The sequence below is a fragment of the Physcomitrium patens genome, chromosome 7 (assembly GCF_059467195.1).
Source record: "Physcomitrium patens ecotype Gransden chromosome 7, ASM5946719v1, whole genome shotgun sequence".
NCBI classification, from domain to species: Eukaryota; Viridiplantae; Streptophyta; class Bryopsida; order Funariales; family Funariaceae; genus Physcomitrium; species Physcomitrium patens.
In genome coordinates this window covers 17,499,304-17,519,129 of record NC_143416.1, presented here as the reverse complement: position 1 = coordinate 17,519,129, position 19,826 = coordinate 17,499,304, and the positions used below count along the sequence as shown (strand labels likewise).

The window sequence follows — 19,826 nt, the reverse complement described above, 5'->3', positions numbered from 1 at the left end:
GGCCAACTTATTGACCACGTTTCTAATCCAAAAAGTCAATTAAAGAGACCTATAAAATCAAAGTAGCCTCTATGAAGCTTCTAGAAAGCTTTCATAGTAAATACTATAGAATTAACTTATTTTTATCTACTATTACTTACTTTTACTTATTTATACATGTAATTTTTGGCTTACATGTGTATGTCCATGACAATAAATAAGTGAGACTTTTTCAAAAAAATATGACAAAATAAAAATAGAAAAGTATATATGTTAAAAAAAAATAGAATGACTATTGCCAAAAGATAAAAAAAATTAGAGACTCTTGAAACTAGACTAGAAGCATGAAAGGATTTGACAAGAGTGAAGAAGGCTTCACTATTGCTTCCATATATACTCTTAACTATGAGCTATGTGGCGATATCTTATAAGACCTTTAAAACGTGTTGACTTTGCATGACATGTATCTTAACTTGTAAGGCAAGTTTTTTATATGTGTGCCACATAATTAGCTTGTTGTGCAAGCTATCAACATGTAGTTAACTTGTTGACGAAATTTCTAACCTATCCATCAACTACAAATATATATAAAGTCAAAGTAGTATCTATGTAGCTTTTAAGAAGCTTTTCTAAAAAATATTACGAAATAAATTTATTTTTACTTACTTCTATTAAATCATATAAATAAATATTAGAATAAATATGTATGTCTATGACATTTTGTAAAGACTTTACAAAGTTTGGATTAATTTTAAATTTTAAAAATTTAAAGAATTGATAATTTGGACATTTATGTGAGATTTATAAATCATCTAGAAGTGAAATTTTATAATTAAGTGGTTGTTATTGTGCATAATTTGTATTTCAGATTTAAGCTTGATTTAGGGATATGTTAAAAGTTTATTGAAATTCAAACATATTGACGTCTCAGAAATTGGGATTTAGATGACCAATAAGAGTTTCTAAGATATCCCTCAATCTCTTAGTTAGATTGAAATATAATTTTGTGCATAGGTAATAAATTTAACTTGTATCAATTATGCAAAATTTGAGACATATTGAATAGTGATATTAAGAGATTTTGACTATAGAATATCAGCATCAAGGTTGGATTAGATTAGGATTTGGTTAGGATTTGGTTAGGATTTGCTTAAGATTAAGATTAGATTAGGATTTGGTTAGAATTTAGGATTTAATTAGATTTGATTTAAAATTTGATTAAGATTTGATTAGGATTTCATTAAAATTTGATCTAAGATTTGATTATGATTTATTTAAATTTTATTAGAATTGGTCTAAGATTTAAAATTTGATTAAGATTTAATTAGGATTTGATTAGGATTTACTTAGGATTTATTTGAAAATTTTGTTTTTAGTATTTTAAAAATATTTCCTATTATTTTAATTTTTTAAATTTCTAATATTATTTAAAGTTATTATTATTTCTTTAAGATTTTATTTTTATATTTCTTTAGGATTTATTTATTATTATTATTTTTAAAATTATTTTATTATTTTTTATGTTTCTTTTGTAACTTCTTTTAAATTCCTTTTGAATTGGTTAAATTTTGATTAGGATTGTTAAGGATTATTTAAAATTCATTTAAGACTTTATTAGACTTGGTAGGAATTTGTTGCATTTTTACTTACCTTCCAAAGCTAAGTGCCTAGAACATTTTCAAGCAAGAATATACATTATACAACATCAAGAAGGTGTAATCAAACACAAAGAACATTCCTTTAGTTTAATCGCTAGCAACCCGCATTGTCTTACTAACCAATGTTATAGTTTGATGGTCCACTAGGTTCAGTGACTACGTTCAACTTGTTTGTCAGCACATTTGAATCAGTTGTCATCAGTGAGCAGTACTGCGTTTTTTAATGCTTGAGTTGCAGACTATATTTTCTCTACGCAGCAGTGTTTGATTTCAGGATCTAGGAGCTTAGACTGTGAGATACTCAAAGCAATAGGTGCTAAGCATCTTCGTTTTGTCAACTTGTTTATCTGTTCATCTTGTGTGTATTGTTTCGTAAGGTTGAAGCCTTCTAATGTGAGGTGTTATGGAATCATCTGCTAGAAACTAACTGATTAAAAATTCCATTGTTAGGTAGCGATGGCAGTGTTGACCAAAAGCATGCTAGATTCCTTGATCACGGGAGACACCACTTTAATGGACATATTTGGTGGAAAATTTGGCGTTGCTGAGAAGCCACAGGAGCTTGAGCACACACCGTCAGACACTCGAAAATGGATAAAAGAGTTGTCTGCACTTGGAAATATCGTGGTTTTTCTTTTTCAAGGTATTGGTTGTAAGACATGTTACTTGGTTCGTCACAACCTGTATTCTACTGTTTTGCATCAATAACACCGTATATTACATTGCAAAAAGTTCTTAAGACTTATTGATGCAAAAAGTTCATTAGACTTATTGATGCAGTGTAAGTGTTGCAATGTAATATACGGTATTATTGATGCAGTGTTAGTGGATTTCTACTGCTAGAAGGGAATTCACACTTCACACATAGATTTCATGAAAGCAAGTCGTTCGGAACCATTTTAGAGTCCTTAATCATGATGCTATCATTTTGTGGCAGAATTAAACCTATCCCTACCCCTTTGTGTTTCGGCTGCATGACTGAGAGAACCTGAGTCATCGACGAGGGACTCTGGAACGGGAGGATGAGGAAAATTCGGCACTATTCTATTCTGATCTGATGCCCCTGATGGTCCAAATGTTCTTCCAGACCCGCATCAAGTCTATTACCATTAGCCTTTTAGGAGAAAATATAGTACAATAGGCTTCCGCTAACCCTAAATTAGCTATTTGTAGACGTACTGGTTCTAAGCATATTATCCAATAATGTCATGGTACATGCAGGTGGATGTGGAGAGTACTGTTGGGCCTGATGCGTTTGTAAGAATTGCACCTGCTATTCCCACCATTGCAGACGCAATGGATTGCACAGCCAGTTTGAATCTCTTATTGCGAGCAGAGGAGGCCGTCTTCCCTTTCCCATTTATTCCTCTTCCAGCCTGTTTTACCTTTGGGTTTCATTATTGCATTTAGTTTTCTTTTGGTTAAATCTCTACTTAATTTCTGGATGTATAATACTGCTTATTTGAACTTCTTTGTTTGGAATCTGTGCAATTAAAGCACAAAAATGGCTTGTATGTAAATGTGGGGATATGCCAGATCCTAGTGGAAACGATTGATTGATTTTCTTCACAACAGAATCTAAGCTATATTCCAATATTCGTGCGGAAATTGTTTTCCTCTTTACATATTTAAAGACCAGAGCCAAAGAAGAGAGTTAAAGACGAGGATTTAACTCATCATTGTATTTGAAAATTTATTGCTCAGATCGATCAGGGCTATAAAGAACCAAGCAACTCCGGCGCTACTCAAGGCCTTGCAATTGGTAAAGAATGAGACACTGATTGATATAAATGGGACTGCCACAACTCAGCCTGTCCCCCAGCATGTTGGTGTATCTACTTGGCCTGGTACAGTTAACGGCGATACTAACCGGTCTTGCTCGTTATTTGAGCTCTTTTTCACTATCACGCGAAAATGGTTCATACTATTACGAGTACCATTTCAAGGTTTTTCTCCCCCTTCAGTGTGCTGATTTTTGCGATTTTGGCTCCTTACCTCTCTGCAGGACGATTGACCCTAACGGATCATGCATTCTACTTTGAAGCCACTGGGGTTGTGTCTTATGACAAACCCAAGAAATTTGACCTTTCGGCAGATTTAATGCACATGGTGAAGCCAGATTTGATCGGACCATGAGGTGCCCGCCTTTTTGATAAGGCTGTTATGTATAAATCAAGCGTCACGTAAGTTAAGCATCAAAGTTGGCCTGCATGTTGTATTATTCAATGGTGTAGACCATCACTGTACCAAGTTTGCTTCATACCATGAATTAGATTCACCTCAGAGGGAACAGATAAAGCTTCAATACAGATATCGTAAGGCATAGAGGCACCTCTTTTCCGAGCATTTTAAATACACTGATTTCATCATCTGTTGGTTGTTCGGGCACAGGGTGGATCCAGTTGTGTTAGAGTTTCCGGAGCTGAAAGGGCGTTCACGGCGTGACTATTGGTTGGCAATTATTCGGGAAGTAGTGTCAATTCACCAATTCATCCGGACTTATCAACTGGAGGGTGTAGGCAAAGCGGAAACTTTAGCGAGGGCGGTATAGGGGATTGCTTGGTTAAGAGCTACAAAAGAAACGTTTCATGTTCTATCACCAAAACCTGAAAATTTGCTCACCTGTTCATTAGGATCAGAGATGCCGAGTGGGGATTTAGTATTGGCAGAACTGGCCTGTTCTCTTCGTGGCACGGATCGTGGAGAAGTACAAGCGGGTGAAGAAAGTGTTCAGGATAAACACCAGGGTGACAAGATCTATGCCATCTCGGCTGCAACTGTTGTAAATAGCTTCTGTTCGTCAACTCCTAAAGGGTCTGAAAAGACACAGGAATCACCTGTGCCCGTTGGAGAGATTCTCATTGGTGAAACTTCTCCTTTGGAGAAAGCAATCCAACAATCACGAGATAATTCGAAGAAAGTGCTCTTAGTGCAGGCTACCATAAAGGAAGAAAAGGTTGAGGGCATTGGTACAAATGCTGCTGTTATGAAGGTACTCCTGTCTCGGCAATGGTTAGCTGCTTGTATCTTAATTACTTTGTCGTGATGAGAACTTCCATTGAAGACAAGTATGGAGACTAACGTATCTCGGTCATTTGGTTGTAGGAGCTGGTGCTTCCTCTGATAGCAGTTATTACCTGGCTTCATAGTGTATTTATCTGGGAGGGGCCTTTAAAGTCGCTCACATTTTGTGTTATTGGCTGCTGCATTATATTCAAGTGGGTTCCAAGTGCAACTACCTTTCACAACCTTTATTATATTGTTAAAACCTGCCAATTCTAAGGACACTGTTGTTAAGGGTGATGATACGATACAAGATGACGGCATGTTGTATTTTTCTGCGCGCTTGTGGTTCGGAGCTATTACTTACAATCTTTCTGTTGTGTTGTGTTGTGTTGTGTTGTATTTTTTTTTTTTTTTTTTTTTTTTTTTTCCCTAGTGGGCTACCCTACGTGTTGCCTCTATCGCTAGTGATGATGGCTGCCTACATGGCGTATGTGCGGAGAATGCGTGATGGAGCACCAATCAAAGAAATTTTAATATCGTCGCCTCCCAATCAGAACACGGTTGAGCAGCTGCTAGCCTTGCAACAAGCATTGACAGAGTTGGAGGCATTAATTCAGAGTGGCAACATATTTCTGCTCAAGACACGTGCTTTGATTTTATCAGCCCGTCCTGAGGTGTCTATTATTGATATTTTTCCTCTGCTCGTCTGATTTCGATTATCGCAGGACTTTGAGATCATTGTGGGCTAATTCACATTGAGACGCGACTCTTTTATTCCAGAATTAATCTTGATAGAGTTATTTGTCCTCATGCAGGCCACGAATCATGTCATAGCCATCCTCCTCGCGTTGGCGGTCGTCGTGCTTATCTTTCCAACTCGCTGGTTGATTCTAATTATCTTTCTAAACGTGTTCTCAAGCGAAATGCCCGTGAGGATTGCATCTTCGCGTCGATTTATGCGGCGAATCGGTGAATGGTGGTATAGCATACCTGTTGTTCCAGTCCAATTTCTCAAACCTGAGACAGACAATGGGAGCAAATAAGACACTGCTGTAGTCGCTTATTAGTGTAGCATGTGCATGTTCTCTTATAAAGGAGAGATTAAGATAGATTAAGTTTTCGTATAACACTTTCACATGGTAATTTACCTTCTTTGTGTACATTACAAGCTGGATATTGCAGGAGGTCTTGGTACATACATCCGGGACACGAAATGATCTTCTTTTCGAGCAGTGTCTGCTCCTGAATCCTTCATGTTTTTATTGATATGTGAAGAGCTGAAGCACGTAAAGGAATTTAAGTTTAGAAGCTAGTGGATAAGTAGCAGTTAAATAGTGTATTAGAAGTTTGGTATAGTAGTGCTTGAGTTTTATCACATGCAGATTGAAGGATATAGTATTGTTTTTGTAAATTCATAGACTATTACGGAACGCGGAGGTCGCTGAAGTTCCGATAATTACACAAGCACAAATCCTGGTCATGGTATTTTCTTTTTCTTTCCAAGCATTGGATCCTAGCTTAATTGTGTTTGAGGATTGCTTGAGCATTCAGGAACTCGTCTACAATTGTGTTCCGAACCGGTTGTCATGTCAAAAAAAAAAAAATTGTACGTTTCTTTTGAACATAATACAAGCAGCACATGGAGGTTTCAAGACTTAGATCAACCTTCTCTTCGAACCTGCTTCACAGCTTATATTTGTACAGGCAACAAGCTTGAGATTGTACAATAAAATAGCTCTAGCTGCTTTGTTACTCCAAGTTTTTACTCGCAGCAGCCGAATAAAATTCTTCTCTGTGTCCCAAATCCTGTTCAAACAATCAAACCCATGTTCAAATCACGTTCAAACTCTGCCAAATTATGCTTGCAATAATTTCCAAACTACTCACAATTCACAAATGTAAATATTCCTTTAGGTTTAATTTACTCAACAACCTTAAGCCAGTTTTACAATAAAGAATCAAGCACAACAGAAGTTATAGTGAATGGTTGAAGCGGATGAGAAGGCCTTTTAAGCTTAAAAAATGGAACTATATTGTAAATACCTCACAAAGTTTTCAGTCTCCAATTTTTTTCTTTTTTTATTTTTACTCTTGCCATGAGTGATTATTTGCAAATGTTATGATTGGGTACGCTGATGTGTAAGATATTTATATCTTTTGTACATTTTCTATTATATCTTTATGTCATGCGCACTTAAATTTCTATTTTTTTTATTACAAATTTCTTTGCACCAACAGTATGGTTAGAGGATGATGATTGTTGTGATGATAGAGAATGTTTTTGATAAATATTGATTATATTACAATGGCAATTGCAAGCAATGGCTACATTGAAGAAGAGGTTTGAGAGCAATACGATGCAATAGTACAGCACGAATTTACCAAAACAATTATATATTGATATTTGAATTGGTGGTTGCATGAAATTCCAACGCATTTTGTGATAAAAAAAATAAAATAAAATAAAATAAAAAATCTTGCCCTTTACTTTTGAAATGAGGGAAAGGTTTATTTTTCGATAATCTTTTTTTAGAAAAGCTATTAACTTTAGGTGTAACCACATCCTTCAAGCATTTTTTAAAAAACTCAACTTCCTGTACCATCCAAGAACATGACAAAGGTGTTAATTTTAGAAGAGCATAAATAAAATAGAATTTTTATAGCTACTTAAGTTGTAAAAAAATGCAAAGACTATTAAGTCATGAATAAGATATAAATAATTTCTTTTAAACCTAAAAAAACCATAACTTAAAAAAAAATTGGATCGGTTAAATTAAAAAGCCTTACTCAATTGATTTTTATAACTAGAAAAAATCAGTCCAAAACATCTATAAGAAAAAAATAATAATAATCCTACTTAGTATGAACAGTGTTTTTCTTCAAAATAGTGTTGTGATAGGTCATCCTTAAGAGGTTGTTTTTCCAAAAAAAAAAAAAAAAAAAAAAAAAAGTGTTTAAATTTTACTTAATATAACAGTAATGAATAAAACTAGAATCAAGATATGAATTAACACATTCAAAATCATAATAAAAGAATACACATAAAAAAATATTTAATTCATTTTATGGCCTCTTTCCACTTTATATTATCTCCAAATACCAATGCTTTTGAAGAAGGGTTTTTCTTCACCAAATTAGGAACCTCTCATAACACTTTTGCACCATGACCTTCTCAAATAAACTTCTAAGTATTAAAACCCCTCATCAGTTTTCGAACAGCACATTGTCACTTAAATTCGATCCACACAGTGAAACCATTGGAACCAACTCTACCGCCTCAACCCATGACAAGTCTATCTCTGGTGTGAAGGGGGATTTTTAAAATCCAGTTTCCACGCCGGCTGTGCCGCATCAACCTACCGACAAGCCACCACCTCTTGCATCAAGCGCCTCATCAATGGGAAAACTCCTCCCCAAGGTTTTCTAGAAGAGCTCAACGAGAAAAATCCCTCTGAACTCAGTGTTGTTTTTGGAAAAGCAACGTGGGCAATTGGCATCACACTCGTTACAATATTCGAGTTGGAATTCACTAGTCTGTCAGTGTTGATTCGACTTTGGAGTATGTGCGTCTGGTTTTCTGATGGGCGGTTCCGATAGGGTAAGAATTGCACTCCTTGCTATCTCATTTGAATTTTGGGTATGAAGCGTGACAGTGTTGAACTCTACTGTATCTCTATGGTTGCAGTGTAGAGTGTGTGAGTGTATGTGTGAGTGTGTGTGTGTGTGATTATGTGGCGTATTTGAAAATTAGGATGGACATCTCAAGTATATCCCCTTAAGTTGTGGCCACCAGCACATTGTGGGTGCTGCGTCGGTATCAGGTGTCGCACAGTCGTATCACAGGAGTTTTCATCATGAGGTCCTTTTCCCACGCCGTAATTTGGACGCCTAGGCAAGAGATTCGTGACTGCACATTGAGGAAAGTCTAACTTGAAAGATTTTCTGGCTCAGACGTTACTTTAGACCTGTATGGAAGTGCCTGTTCCGCTGCCTGTTGTTCCATGTTCTAGGCCACTTTCATTACCACACGAGGAAGTTTTTTTTCGGTCAATTCTGAGACGACACTATTTGTGCCATTCAGCCGACGACGAGCATCAGAATTTCGGTCTGTTTCATTTCGTAGCAATCCTAGGCGACCGACAGTTCAGCTCCTTGGATTCGTAATTGAATGTGCGGGACTGGAAGAACTTCTTCCGGCTCAAGGTCCATTTACTTAGAAATTTTGTGCTCCCTCCAAGGAGACTCCTGCAATCAGTTCGCAAAATTTAGGTGCCGGCTCGGCGTTCAATGCTTCCATGGCCTCCTTATTGATTTTCCCATGATCGTCTGCGGATTCTCCCGTGCAGTTCTGTAACAAGACTCAGTTGCAGAGGAATTCAGTGCACGGAACCAACCATATCTAGGATCCCCCACTCTCACCTACAACCCTACAAATCCAAATTTGAAGTACAAGGCGAGCGATGATGCAACAGGCGAGAAAAAGAGGTGTCCATGCGTCGGATCTTCTGCAAGTGACGTCTCTCTTGATGATCGTCGCTTTACTCCTGGCGCAGGACGCTGCCAATGCTGTACCAAAACTACCTCTTGGTTTACTGTTGGATCAGATTTCAGGTCGGCTGGCTTTCAAAAATGCCATACATTGCTAGGACCTCAAGTTTGTAGACGTTGTTAGAGTAAATAATACCTTGTGAGTACTTGTTTATCTCTGTAATGAGTGTTGAATCTGCACCTTTTAAGCCTTTGGTGTCCATGTCTGCCAATTCCTGACTTGGCTGTGGCATGCACGATATCGCAGCTGAGGAATTGAATACACTGACAAATCCACGTGGACACAAGAGTCATGATTTAGGTGAAAATTCTTGTAACCAATGTGAACGGACAATTGTGTTTGTTGTTCCGAATCTGATGTCAGTATCCCTTGTTTCAAGAGCACATGGCCATTTCTCTAAGTTTCTGTTGCAGAAGCACTCGGATATTATGCGACTCCCACACTTTACGAAATGAGGAGCCGCGCTGATGAAGATTCGTTACAAGATGCTGATGCGATGTACCAGCCTCACCCAGCAGACGAGCTCCTGCGATCCCAGGACGCCGATGGCAGTCAATCTCACATTCTGGGGGGATACTAGATTAATCCTGATGTCCTATGCGCCACCCATGTTAGCTTATGTCATCAATCCGCACACCTGTCTTTTGAGATATTTGGACAATCGATTCACCAACAGGTGGGGAACAAGCAGTTAATGAACGAGGTGAGCTTACACTGCGGAGGAAGATTATTAATTTGAAGGTAAGATCAAAATAAGGAAGTTGCAGAGCACATCTTTACTGTACTCTCATCATAAAGTTTGTGAGCGGAGAGAAGGGCACAGGACTGGCACATTCTACACAAAAGTTTTTGAAACCGATAAATCTCCAGATGGTAGCACCCACACTTCAAGGAGTGGATAGTGGACTGTGACGCACGTTGCACGATGTTATTCACTTCACAATAAGGACAGCTCCGTACAAGAAGATCAATGAGCATGAAATGTGTTTCTTTTTCGGCAGAAGAGTTGGTGCAGGATGGTAGCCTTTTATACCAACAGACATGGGTTTTAGCTTGTAAATAACTACTCATTCTAACGGTCCTACACACTTGTCCGATCATATTGGTTCAACACACCTGTGTTAAACAGTGTGAGATTTGAGAGGACGTATCGCTAACACTTTCAAGCCAACTTTCAATCTTGAAATTACAGTTGGGGTTATTTCTGCTAGGGTCCTTCCTGACCTCGAGCGTAATTTCGTGTTCATTGGTGTATATTTTGAAAAGAAAGTGCTATTAATTAAATGTTCGGTTTCTACCCACAGTAAATACGTAGTATAGTAGTCAGTCATTCTACCTACAGTTACACTGTCATGAAAGCAAATCATTTCTGCACTTTGATGTAAATAAGCATTACATGAACCCAAGAACTCTGTACTGGGTGAGGCACAGCACCTTGCGATAGCAGCTTAAGTGGATGTCTCCCGAATTTAGAATGATGGTGCTGCAGAAATTTGTTATGCAAGGTTTCTGATTGAGTAGTGTGAAGTCGAGTACAAGCAAAGCTTCATCGTATTAATTGCTCTAGGACAAAGTAATCGGGTTAGTGCTATTACAGTACATGGTTCATTATCATAGATGATACTGTTATTCATCCAAGACAAATGTTGCTAAATCAAAGTGAACTCAGCGCTCGCTAGAATTTGTGACACCTAGGTTCACTTCTCAAATTGATCATTACAATGATTGCCACTCTTCTGTGTATGCATTGATATCCAAAATACAGTACACCATAGTGTTTCTGAAGTTGGATCTTGTGTTGTATGACATACCTCAAACCTGCTTCTTCCAGGTTAACTGAAATTCATTACAACACTTCGGCCACAATCATATGCCGCTCCCAACATTTCCTGAGCAAAACAATGGGGGAGAATACCTAAAGATAGAGATGGAACTGGACATGTAAAACATTGGAGAACCGCTTCAACCTGTCGCCACACTGATGTGGTACTCTCTTACAGCACTATTTTATTAGAAAGTGCAAACACAGACGTACAAATTTCGTTGTCAGCACAGCAGGGTCGTCTTACGCTTCGGACTTGACACTACAACCAACAGGGATACACTGCAGAATGCAAGTTTTCAATAAGCAGACCTCGTCTCCAAAGAGATACTCATGACCCAACAAATTCTCTACTTCCAGATTCTAAAACACATAAATGCATACTAGAATGCTACATAGAAAAACTTCCAACGAGAAAACCAATACTCAAGTAGACCATGACAGCGATAGGCAACATTTACACATTAGCGCTGTCTTACCTCAACCTTGACCTTGGAATGGAGGTATCAGAGCATGAACAAGATTGTTTACACTAAAAGATTTTTTCACACATTATGCCTCCACTACGCACGATAAAATCAGGAAATTTACGTCCAACTGCCCTAAATCTGGCAAGTTCAAAGCCAAAGCAGCCGGAATTTTCTCAAAGAATCAAGAAGAAATGACTTTCTTCGGGCAGGACCTCTGTACTCTGTGAGGAAAGCACCTTACACAGAATGGACTCATTTAGTTTATACAAATGATAAATACATGCCAAATGCCAATCTTTCCATCTAATAGGACCATGTCTTCATTCTGATGGTAGGAAAGATGATCCGAAACAATACCTCTAGCATCACGCCACAATAAATTGAGCGGCTGGAAAACTGTTTTCTCAGCTTAAAAAAGCTGAAACCAACATGCACAAGCCCCGAATTTGGCACATTTCCGAGGATTGAAGACTTTAAGCACAAGTGCAGCAACTGTTTCTCACGAAATATTTGAGGCCTTCTGAGTGTAAATGTTTGTGGGACGCTGTTGAAGTATTATCAAGCAAGATAATCATCGAACCTTTGCGGAGAGAGTTGGATCTCCCATCAACACCATGCCTCACAGAACATGAATTTAGGACCAGAACCAGCCTTGTAGATTCGACAGGTGTCCGTGCTCAACTAACTGGAACAACTTCCAGGACATTGCTAGATGGCGGAGTGTGAGGTCTTGGAGAACCGATGTTCTCAATCCCAAATTCTGAATTGAGTCTCATTACGTCATCCCACATACCATTCGACTCTATAGAAATAGGTCAAGGTGTACATGTATGCTCAACTAAGATATTCAGGTTAAAAAGACCGTGGTAATGCAGAAACTAAGATAGCTTACCGAAACAAACAAAGGACAAGATTCAATGGGCATTTGGTCAAGACAACTCAAGCTTAGCAACGACAAAAAATAAGTTCAAGGATACGATCAGTTCTCCACATGTCTGAGATGCCAACACCAGCGTCCGATAGCAGCCAGTAGTCTGTGTCCGTCTGAAATTCAAACTCAAAATTGTCCAACGATAAGGTCAATAGTTTCTATGAAGTAGTTTTAAAAGATAAAAGCTAATCACCTAAGCCAGGATAGACCGATAGAAGTTAAAAAAATTAAGAGAAATAGTCACGACTTCAGGAATTGTTTTCTATTACCGAACATGCAATAAAGTAGGAGATATACGAGCAGCTATCTACTTGCGACATACATCTTTGGCATTTGCGACTGATTAATGAAGTGGGAATACTTGACACCTTGAGGCACATTACTCGGACATGAGACAGATGACACCACCTTCCTAATCAAGCAGTGCCGTTTGTATACATGTCATCAAACAACTTACAGTGACTTCTGCAGGCGCTGTTCTCATGATCCCACCCGCTAACTCAGGATGAGAATTGGTGGGGCCAGAGCTCTGGGATGCTGGTTCATGACTGCCTGGAGACTCCAAATTTGTCAAGTCGTAGCCTATATCTGGCACCATTGATACAATTTCTTCGTGACTCATAGCATCAGCAGGGGAAGATGCACCAGCCGCCTGAGGAACGGACTGCCCAACCTCTATAGACATCTCAGAGGAGTTCATCTCCTCAAACTTTCCTTCAAAGCGGCTACATCAGGCAAAAGAACACAAATTGATGGATAACGTCTTTATTAGTTTCATTTGCAAAAAGTTTTGTTGACTCTGAATTCACTTTACTGATGGTCAATCGGAAGGAATATGCGCCAAGGCAAGAACAGCACTAACCTGACAAGGTATACATCAATGGGTCCCATAGTGCTGCGAAGCAAAATCTGAAAACGCCTGTGAGGGTATTCCACTGCCTGTGAAATATAAATAAATAAATAAATAACATGGTATCAGCAGGTCCCAAACAGATGTAATTAATCATGATTTGAAATAATATTAACAGTTAGAAATAGATATTTTCTTAACTAAAGAAAACGAATACCTCATCTGGATCTGGCACTTCCAAAGTGGTCCCAAGAGGAGCCTTAATAGCAATAAGCGTTTCATTCTGCCGACGCCCAGATTACGAACATATTCAGTAACTTTGAACTAAAGCAGAACTTGCAGAAAGCAGCAGAAAAAGACTAGTTCCGAGGAGCTAACGAAAATCAACACAAAATCATACATTTAGAAGAGAGATGGAGAACGATTAATCTGCACAAATCTCTAAGAAAAGAATTAAGATGCGTCGAAAGCAAGTAGTGTGTTCACCTGAAAACATGGCAGATTTTTTATGTCATCTTCAGTAACATAAAGCCATCTGCACGAAAAGGCCGAGTTCTCAGATTTCAACATCTCATTCAATCTAGATTCATTAGGTTACGACTGCACAGGGTCTACAAAGGCATTTCTCAGATGAGGGGATAAGATTCTCGACACATACGATGGAGAGAAATGAAAGATGCAGCTACAATCCTTATCAACCTTCAATGCTGCTGATAACACCTAACATACACGGAAACGTCTTACTGTTTGTTGTGATCATCTTCACTTAAGCTCCTTAATTGCTCCCTCATTTCACTTCAAGTCACCCAAAAATAAAATAAAATAAAATAACAGAATAAAAGAAATTAAAAAAACAAACAAACAAACAAACAAACAAACAAACTACAATCTGTTCCGTGCCAAGACTCAAAAATGGCAATGACGATGTACAATACGAACTGGAAAAAAATGCATGTAGAATAGTGAAATACCTGATACTCTCATCAAGCTTTTTCTCTTCACTGTAAAGGTCCTTCACCTCAGCCTACATCAAAGCAGAAGATTGCCGATTAAGAGTTACAGACGACATTGCCCTAAAGGCACCATGTGCTCATGTCCATGAGGCTCTATTCTAGAATATATTGCAGCATTAACCAGAAACAGACGGAACTTCAACACCTAGAAAATACGTACCTGTAGCCCTCCTGCACCATGTGTGGTGTCAGCAGCTCGTACCATTCCAAGACTCCTGCATCCAAAACCAGCACAAGCAATGACACATATTTCTTACGTGCAGTAGATGCTATTTTTAATTCGAAGATTTGTCACTGCTAATCTTTTGTCACTGAACGTTAAATTCGTACTCTATTTTAAAGCATGCAGTCATAAACTTGCAATAGTCTAGTAAGATTGTTGCATTGAGGAAGTAGACGAATTTACTGACTTCCATCTAATCCGGTTTTTCAGCTTCTTCTCAATTAACCCAATCCCTTCTAACACATTGGTGATGTCATATATTCTTCTCTTTTGTACCTGATGAAATAAATAGTAAAATTCCCAGCATTGTAGGCCATCAGAATGTAAATATGAAAGATGAGTTAATGCATTTTTAAAGAAATACAAACACATTATTGCGCTACATATCAGAAAAGTAAAGTACAAATTGACCATAATGCTAGTGGCAATCAACATTATTGCAGCAATCTTAACTCACGATTAAATATCAGAATTGAATCTCTATGGTTAAATCTAAGGGAAAACCGGGCAGAACGCTAACATGCAAAGTATCTGCGGCCTTGTTCAGATCCAAGACACCATCGTCTGCTTGCTTAATAAGGTCGATAAACTTCTTTGTCAGGAGACCTGGGTAACCAGGACATCAGATTAGAAGCAAGGGCGAGGCACTAAGATGCTCCCTTCTTCAAAACCCCCCAAAGTCATGACCTGTTTATCAACTTCATACACGTAAAATTTCGTGACAGCACGAGCTGTCTTAGGTTTCATTAAGTAACCTGGAATCGGCATGATGAAAAACTATGACGTGTTAAAGGAGCAAGGTTGTCATACCCAGTGAACTGTCGTAGCGACAAGTGCTTGTTGGGGTTGGTGCGCTGCTTGTAGGAGAACCTACAAATCGTCGAAGAGTCAAAAAGAATTCGAGAGGCTTCTGCCTTAGACTACATCGACTTGTTTGTGCAGGGATTAGTAATCTTGCTACATGGCGTGAGACACCATTGCCCATCCTAATCTTAAACGCAACTTCAGGAAACGCTTCACGACTACAGGTTGATTCTGCCCCAACTCAATCTAGCAGAATCGCTCCACCATATCGAGCTGCTTAAATTGTTCACTCGTCAACAGGTCGCAAATGAGGATAAACAAAATAAAAAAAACAAAAACATAGTTATACACATTGGTATGCAGTGTAAATCGATTAGTCACAGCATGTGCTGTATTGGAATGCATATTTTACACCTTTAGACCTTAACATCAACAAAGAAGCTTTGCGGAATCATGTCCTACCAGCCCCTAAAGGTCTTGGGGTCAAAGGGCAGTTTTTCGCCTGCTTCCCTGCCTTGGGCCGGCTGACTCTCGCTCGTGGACCTGAGGGAGTTGGAGCAGGGCTAAGATCAGAATTCACGTATTCATTCCACCCATTCATCTCCACTTCGTGTCTTTCTTCGGACTTATTCCTCCGCTTCATCTGGTAAGGCAATGACATCGAGGGAAACAAATTTTATAAGTCAACAATCGATTCCTACGTAGGAAATCGTAGGGGGGAACGTGCTGAAGGTTCCAGGGTCTCTAAAACATGACCTACACACTGGAGATCAGAATTGAATTGAGAATCAAGGACGCCTCCACAGCTGCGGTTGAAGACCTCGCCTATGAAAAGGTATAACATGCAAGTAAGTGGAATGTCAACACACCCGCATGAGATACCGAAGAGCTGAGGAATGCCAAGAAAGATGAATGCTACAACTGCTTCCCTCACATCACTATTGTAAACAATGAAGATGTAAGAAATGTCCATGCTGCTTTTCAAAAACAGACATGACCATTCGAGGAACGTTGAGAAGACATACATTTGAGTACAGAAGGTCGTTGATCTCGCTGGACTCAATCTTAGGCCTCCCTGAATGCAGGGTCTCCTTCCATGTGAGCGCCTGTTGATTGGTCATCGTTACATCGCTCCTCCACCCTGGATAGGAAACAGGTTTCAGTGCGTCAAGGCCGACAGCGTATCATGCGTCTTTCTCACACGTAGCATCAAATGTAGGATAATCAATCCAGAAGAAAGCTAAAAGAGACACTCCATGGGGAATTTCCTTTCAACATTCACAGGCTGACAGCACATATATTGCAATTAACACCATTGCTCCTGTGCCACAAATTGAGAAAAGAAGAGAGAGAACTGCAAGCGCATTATGCCCAAATTCAACATGCTTGAAATGAAACAAACGACATGACCTGCAGAGGAGATGCGAGAACTACGAGAGCCCAGCACGCGTACTAGGCATTGATCTACTCGAACAGAGCACAGGTTGAGATGGCACATATTACAAGGTGTGCAGGCACGGCAAGCGAGAAACCTCAAGAATCTTCACGAGTCTCTAGCTCAAATGAAGGACTTCCCAGATTGATACTAGAGGGGTGACATAAACTCTTGATCAATTCGAATGTCCATAAAAACAAAAACCTTTGTTCGTCCCACAAAATTACTTCCAACACGTTAAAGGCCAAGTCACAATAGCCACAACCCAAAGCGCAAACCAGCGAGGGGTATCAAGAAGCAACTGGCATGCCCCCAAGTCCAACAAACTGAGTTCCCAACTTCTACCACCCCAAAAAAGCTTCAAACATCCCCTCGTCTCTCCCGACGCCTCCATTCCGCTTCACAACACACTAGCCCTCCTTCTTTCAACCCAATACCGCCCTCCTTAACCCCAAAAAAAAACCTGAACTCTCACACTGAACATTTACATCCCCACACGAAATTGGTCCCTGCTGCATCTCCAACCAAAACCAAGAAGTCCCCAGAAGAAATCCACCCCGCACCTCGACGCTCATCAAAACGCCAAGCCCACAACAAAGCCACTCTCGAATCCCGAGATCAAGTCACTCACCCCGCCCAAAATCCAAACAATCGAACTCTCGCCAACCTGGTGATCAAAGCCTCCTCAAGAGAACTACGTCCACGGCTTGACGACGACAGCAGTCATTGTCCCACGACGACAACGACGACGACTGTGTGCAACTATATTGCTTCTCACCCGACAACAACCGAGATGATGTCAACGACGATGATGGCGCGACATATTTGTCTGCGAGGTGCGCAGGTGGCAGCACTGTCCAGAGCTGTGGGTATTGCCCGTCGTCGACGAGATCCAATTTCTGCAATTATTGCAATGAATGCAATGGTTTGATTATGAATGCTGGCGCGATGCGTGAATTTGCAACACGGTCCAAACGAGAAAAGGGAGGGAAGGTCGCGTGGAAGCGAATGCGAGAGGCTTTTGTAGCGGGGGCTGGGGGGGGGGATTGGGCGGGCTTCCGTCATATCCAGAAAGCCCGGCTTTCACTGTCATGGCCTCGTCCTCGTTCCTCATCAACCATCAACACATCGCGACAGTTGGGATGACTACTGCTGACACTACGACGACTCCACCTCTCGACCCCCGTTCAACCTTTCTTTCTCGCCTTGTCTTTCTTGTCTTTCTTCGTTCTTAGCGGTGGTGCCTGGACCGCAGCGAGGACGTGACACCCTCTCCCTCCCTCCCCATCGATACCACAGATACCCGCCCGCGTTCGGAGCCCGGCGCGCGTGCGCGCTGGCGATGGTTGTTGGCTGGGTCTTGGGGCTTATCTTGCCCGTGGCTTCTAAATTCAGTCCTCGACCTATGAGCTCGTCGCTCAGATTCTACCGCAATGGATTCTCGTTTGTGGGACAAGTCAATGTAAACCTCGTGCTTCCTATTTTTCCACAACCCGAGGCCGAATCCTTTGGTATTTTTGCACCGCCCTTGATTAGCTCGCTAACCCAAAGTCAACCGATTCCGGCAAACCTCAAAAAGCTTTGAAGCTCAAGCAATGCAACTCTCACCCACTCATCATCCCCACTCCGGCAAACATTCGGAAACAGAAGCGAAACACAACAACAACCCACAATGCAGGAAATGGCAACGCATTCCGGACCGATCTCGGCGACTATTGCGTGGGAATCTGCACACAGGATCTACGAAATGGTGGTGACTGCAAAATAATACACCCACACTCACTCCGAGCAGAACATTCGGCATTTCCGGGCCACCCAATTCCGCTTGTTTGTTTCTTTCACGATTTTCTCATGCAGTACTACAAAAAAACGGAATCACTCTGCATTACAGAGTTTGTTGAACATGATTGTCATGAATTTAGACCTTAACACATGGAAAAGCAAGTGAATAGAAGAATGTTGTGTTGTATTTATTCTCGTAAAGTGGGTTTTGTCCACAATCGTTTCAGCAAAAGGTTTCACAGATATGCACAGTAGGAATGACTGATTTTGATAATTGATGAATTTAGCATATCTTTGTGAATTAAAACAAGTGTATTATTTTTAAAGAGGTTCTTTGATATGAAAAGTTTGAAATACAAACGTTTGCATTTGTGCCCGTCCAAAATTACAAATTTAGTTGATTTTGTGCAAATGATTCTTATGTGGTAAACGAATCTTAAAACTATGAAAAAAAGAAGACAACTAATAGAAAACTTTATTTCATTGAACAGAATAAGTAAAGAGTGTCTAATTAGATAAAATATATATAACTCAATTCCCGTTATCAGAAACTATATATCAATTATGATATTTCTCTATACATGTTCCGTAAATTTTTTTAGAATGTTTTAATAAATTCAAATCAAATTGAGCATTTTGTGATTCTTCAAATGAAAAAAATCGAGACTTTAAACTAGATTTTATTCCACCCAAGCACTCTCTACAAAATTTATTTTTCATTTTTTATTCTTTTATGAACTGCCATTTTGATTTTGAATGAAAATCAAGATTTGTTATATTGTTACAATCATTCTTCTCCTTGCAGATACCTAAAAGATTGATTATATTTGTTAGACTTAGTGGTATTCTGTAACCCCAAAGACTATTTGAAATTTATTTTTTAATTTTACTTTTTACTTTATATTATTTATGCTCCATTGGACATCCATTTTTGCATTCCAAATTTTTAAACAATTAACAAAATTTGTACTGGTAACAATGATAATAAAATAATCAATGCAAAATATAACCAAACTTTATGTACCAATATATAAATATATATATATATATATATATATATATATATATCATATATGTAGTATTTACCAATTAAAATTTTAACACCTTTGAAAACTACATGGCTGACTAATTTCTTTGCAATTTTAGAAAGTAGTCAAACTATGTAATCAGTTTTAAAAGAAACGATTTCATGAAAAGCTCAGCTTTGCTTTCATGAAAAATATACATAATTGTAGAACATAATACTTTAAAAAACGGTCCTTCAAAAACAACATTCATTGCATTATGATTACTGTGTTGATTAA

The 19,826-nt window shown here is 39.1% G+C and overlaps 4 protein-coding genes and 1 long non-coding RNA gene across 15 annotated transcripts; 3 read left to right on the top strand and 2 right to left on the bottom strand.

The window, feature by feature from the left end:
* The first annotated feature begins 2,093 nt into the window (after nt 1-2,093).
* On the top strand, nt 2,094-4,188 carry LOC149988595 (uncharacterized). The gene is made up of 7 exons (XM_090252255.1): nt 2,094-2,280; nt 2,621-2,706; nt 2,859-3,046; nt 3,135-3,152; nt 3,309-3,484; nt 3,643-3,770; nt 3,964-4,188. Exons 1-7 carry the CDS (start codon nt 2,094-2,096, stop codon nt 4,186-4,188), a joined length of 1,008 nt encoding a protein of 335 aa, XP_090108381.1.
* On the top strand, nt 4,136-6,299 carry LOC112284532 (uncharacterized). Its single transcript, XM_073535527.2, has 4 exons — nt 4,136-4,629; nt 4,743-4,855; nt 5,077-5,317; nt 5,459-6,299. The coding sequence occupies exons 1-4, from the start codon at nt 4,279-4,281 to the stop codon at nt 5,684-5,686; spliced, it is 933 nt and encodes a 310-aa protein (XP_073391628.1). The 5' UTR covers nt 4,136-4,278; the 3' UTR covers nt 5,687-6,299.
* LOC141045658 (uncharacterized) lies at nt 5,230-8,141 on the bottom strand. Of its 5 annotated transcripts, none has more exons than XR_012217954.1 (5): nt 8,004-8,141; nt 6,687-7,237; nt 6,309-6,449; nt 5,792-5,920; nt 5,230-5,660 (listed from the first exon to the last, which is right to left on the bottom strand). It is a non-coding gene; the product is annotated as an uncharacterized LOC141045658 (long non-coding RNA). The 5 variants fall into 5 exon arrangements; XR_012217955.2 differs by lacking the exon at nt 8,004-8,141 and adding an exon at nt 7,744-7,995; XR_012217953.2 differs by lacking the exon at nt 8,004-8,141 and adding an exon at nt 6,104-6,202 and having other exon boundaries at nt 6,687-7,737.
* On the top strand, nt 8,102-10,039 carry LOC112285209 (uncharacterized). 2 transcript variants are annotated; one of them, XM_024525871.3, is made up of 4 exons: nt 8,102-8,241; nt 8,990-9,254; nt 9,439-9,492; nt 9,606-10,039. In XM_024525871.3, the coding sequence occupies exons 2-4, from the start codon at nt 9,104-9,106 to the stop codon at nt 9,770-9,772; spliced, it is 372 nt and encodes a 123-aa protein (XP_024381639.1). In that variant the 5' UTR covers nt 8,102-8,241; nt 8,990-9,103; the 3' UTR covers nt 9,773-10,039. The 2 variants fall into 2 exon arrangements, with proteins under 2 accessions (XP_024381639.1, XP_090108332.1); XM_090252206.1 differs by lacking the exon at nt 8,102-8,241 and having other exon boundaries at nt 8,273-9,254.
* Nucleotides 10,040-11,518: 1,479 nt separating this feature from the next.
* Nucleotides 11,519-18,489, bottom strand: LOC112285207 (transcription factor E2FA). 6 transcript variants are annotated; one of them, XM_024525868.3, is made up of 15 exons: nt 17,519-18,489; nt 16,331-16,446; nt 15,768-15,948; nt 15,312-15,371; nt 15,022-15,107; nt 14,689-14,777; nt 14,439-14,493; nt 14,237-14,289; nt 14,010-14,060; nt 13,752-13,800; nt 13,483-13,548; nt 13,278-13,354; nt 12,873-13,140; nt 12,462-12,528; nt 11,519-12,286 (listed from the first exon to the last, which is right to left on the bottom strand). In XM_024525868.3, exons 2-15 carry the CDS (start codon nt 16,424-16,426, stop codon nt 12,162-12,164), a joined length of 1,323 nt encoding a protein of 440 aa, XP_024381636.1. In that variant the 5' UTR covers nt 16,427-16,446; nt 17,519-18,489; the 3' UTR covers nt 11,519-12,161. The 6 variants fall into 6 exon arrangements, with proteins under 6 accessions (XP_024381636.1, XP_090108331.1, XP_024381634.1 ...); XM_090252205.1 differs by having other exon boundaries at nt 15,768-16,130; nt 17,519-17,996; XM_024525866.3 differs by having other exon boundaries at nt 17,372-17,985.
* Between the last annotated feature and the right edge of the window lie 1,337 nt (nt 18,490-19,826).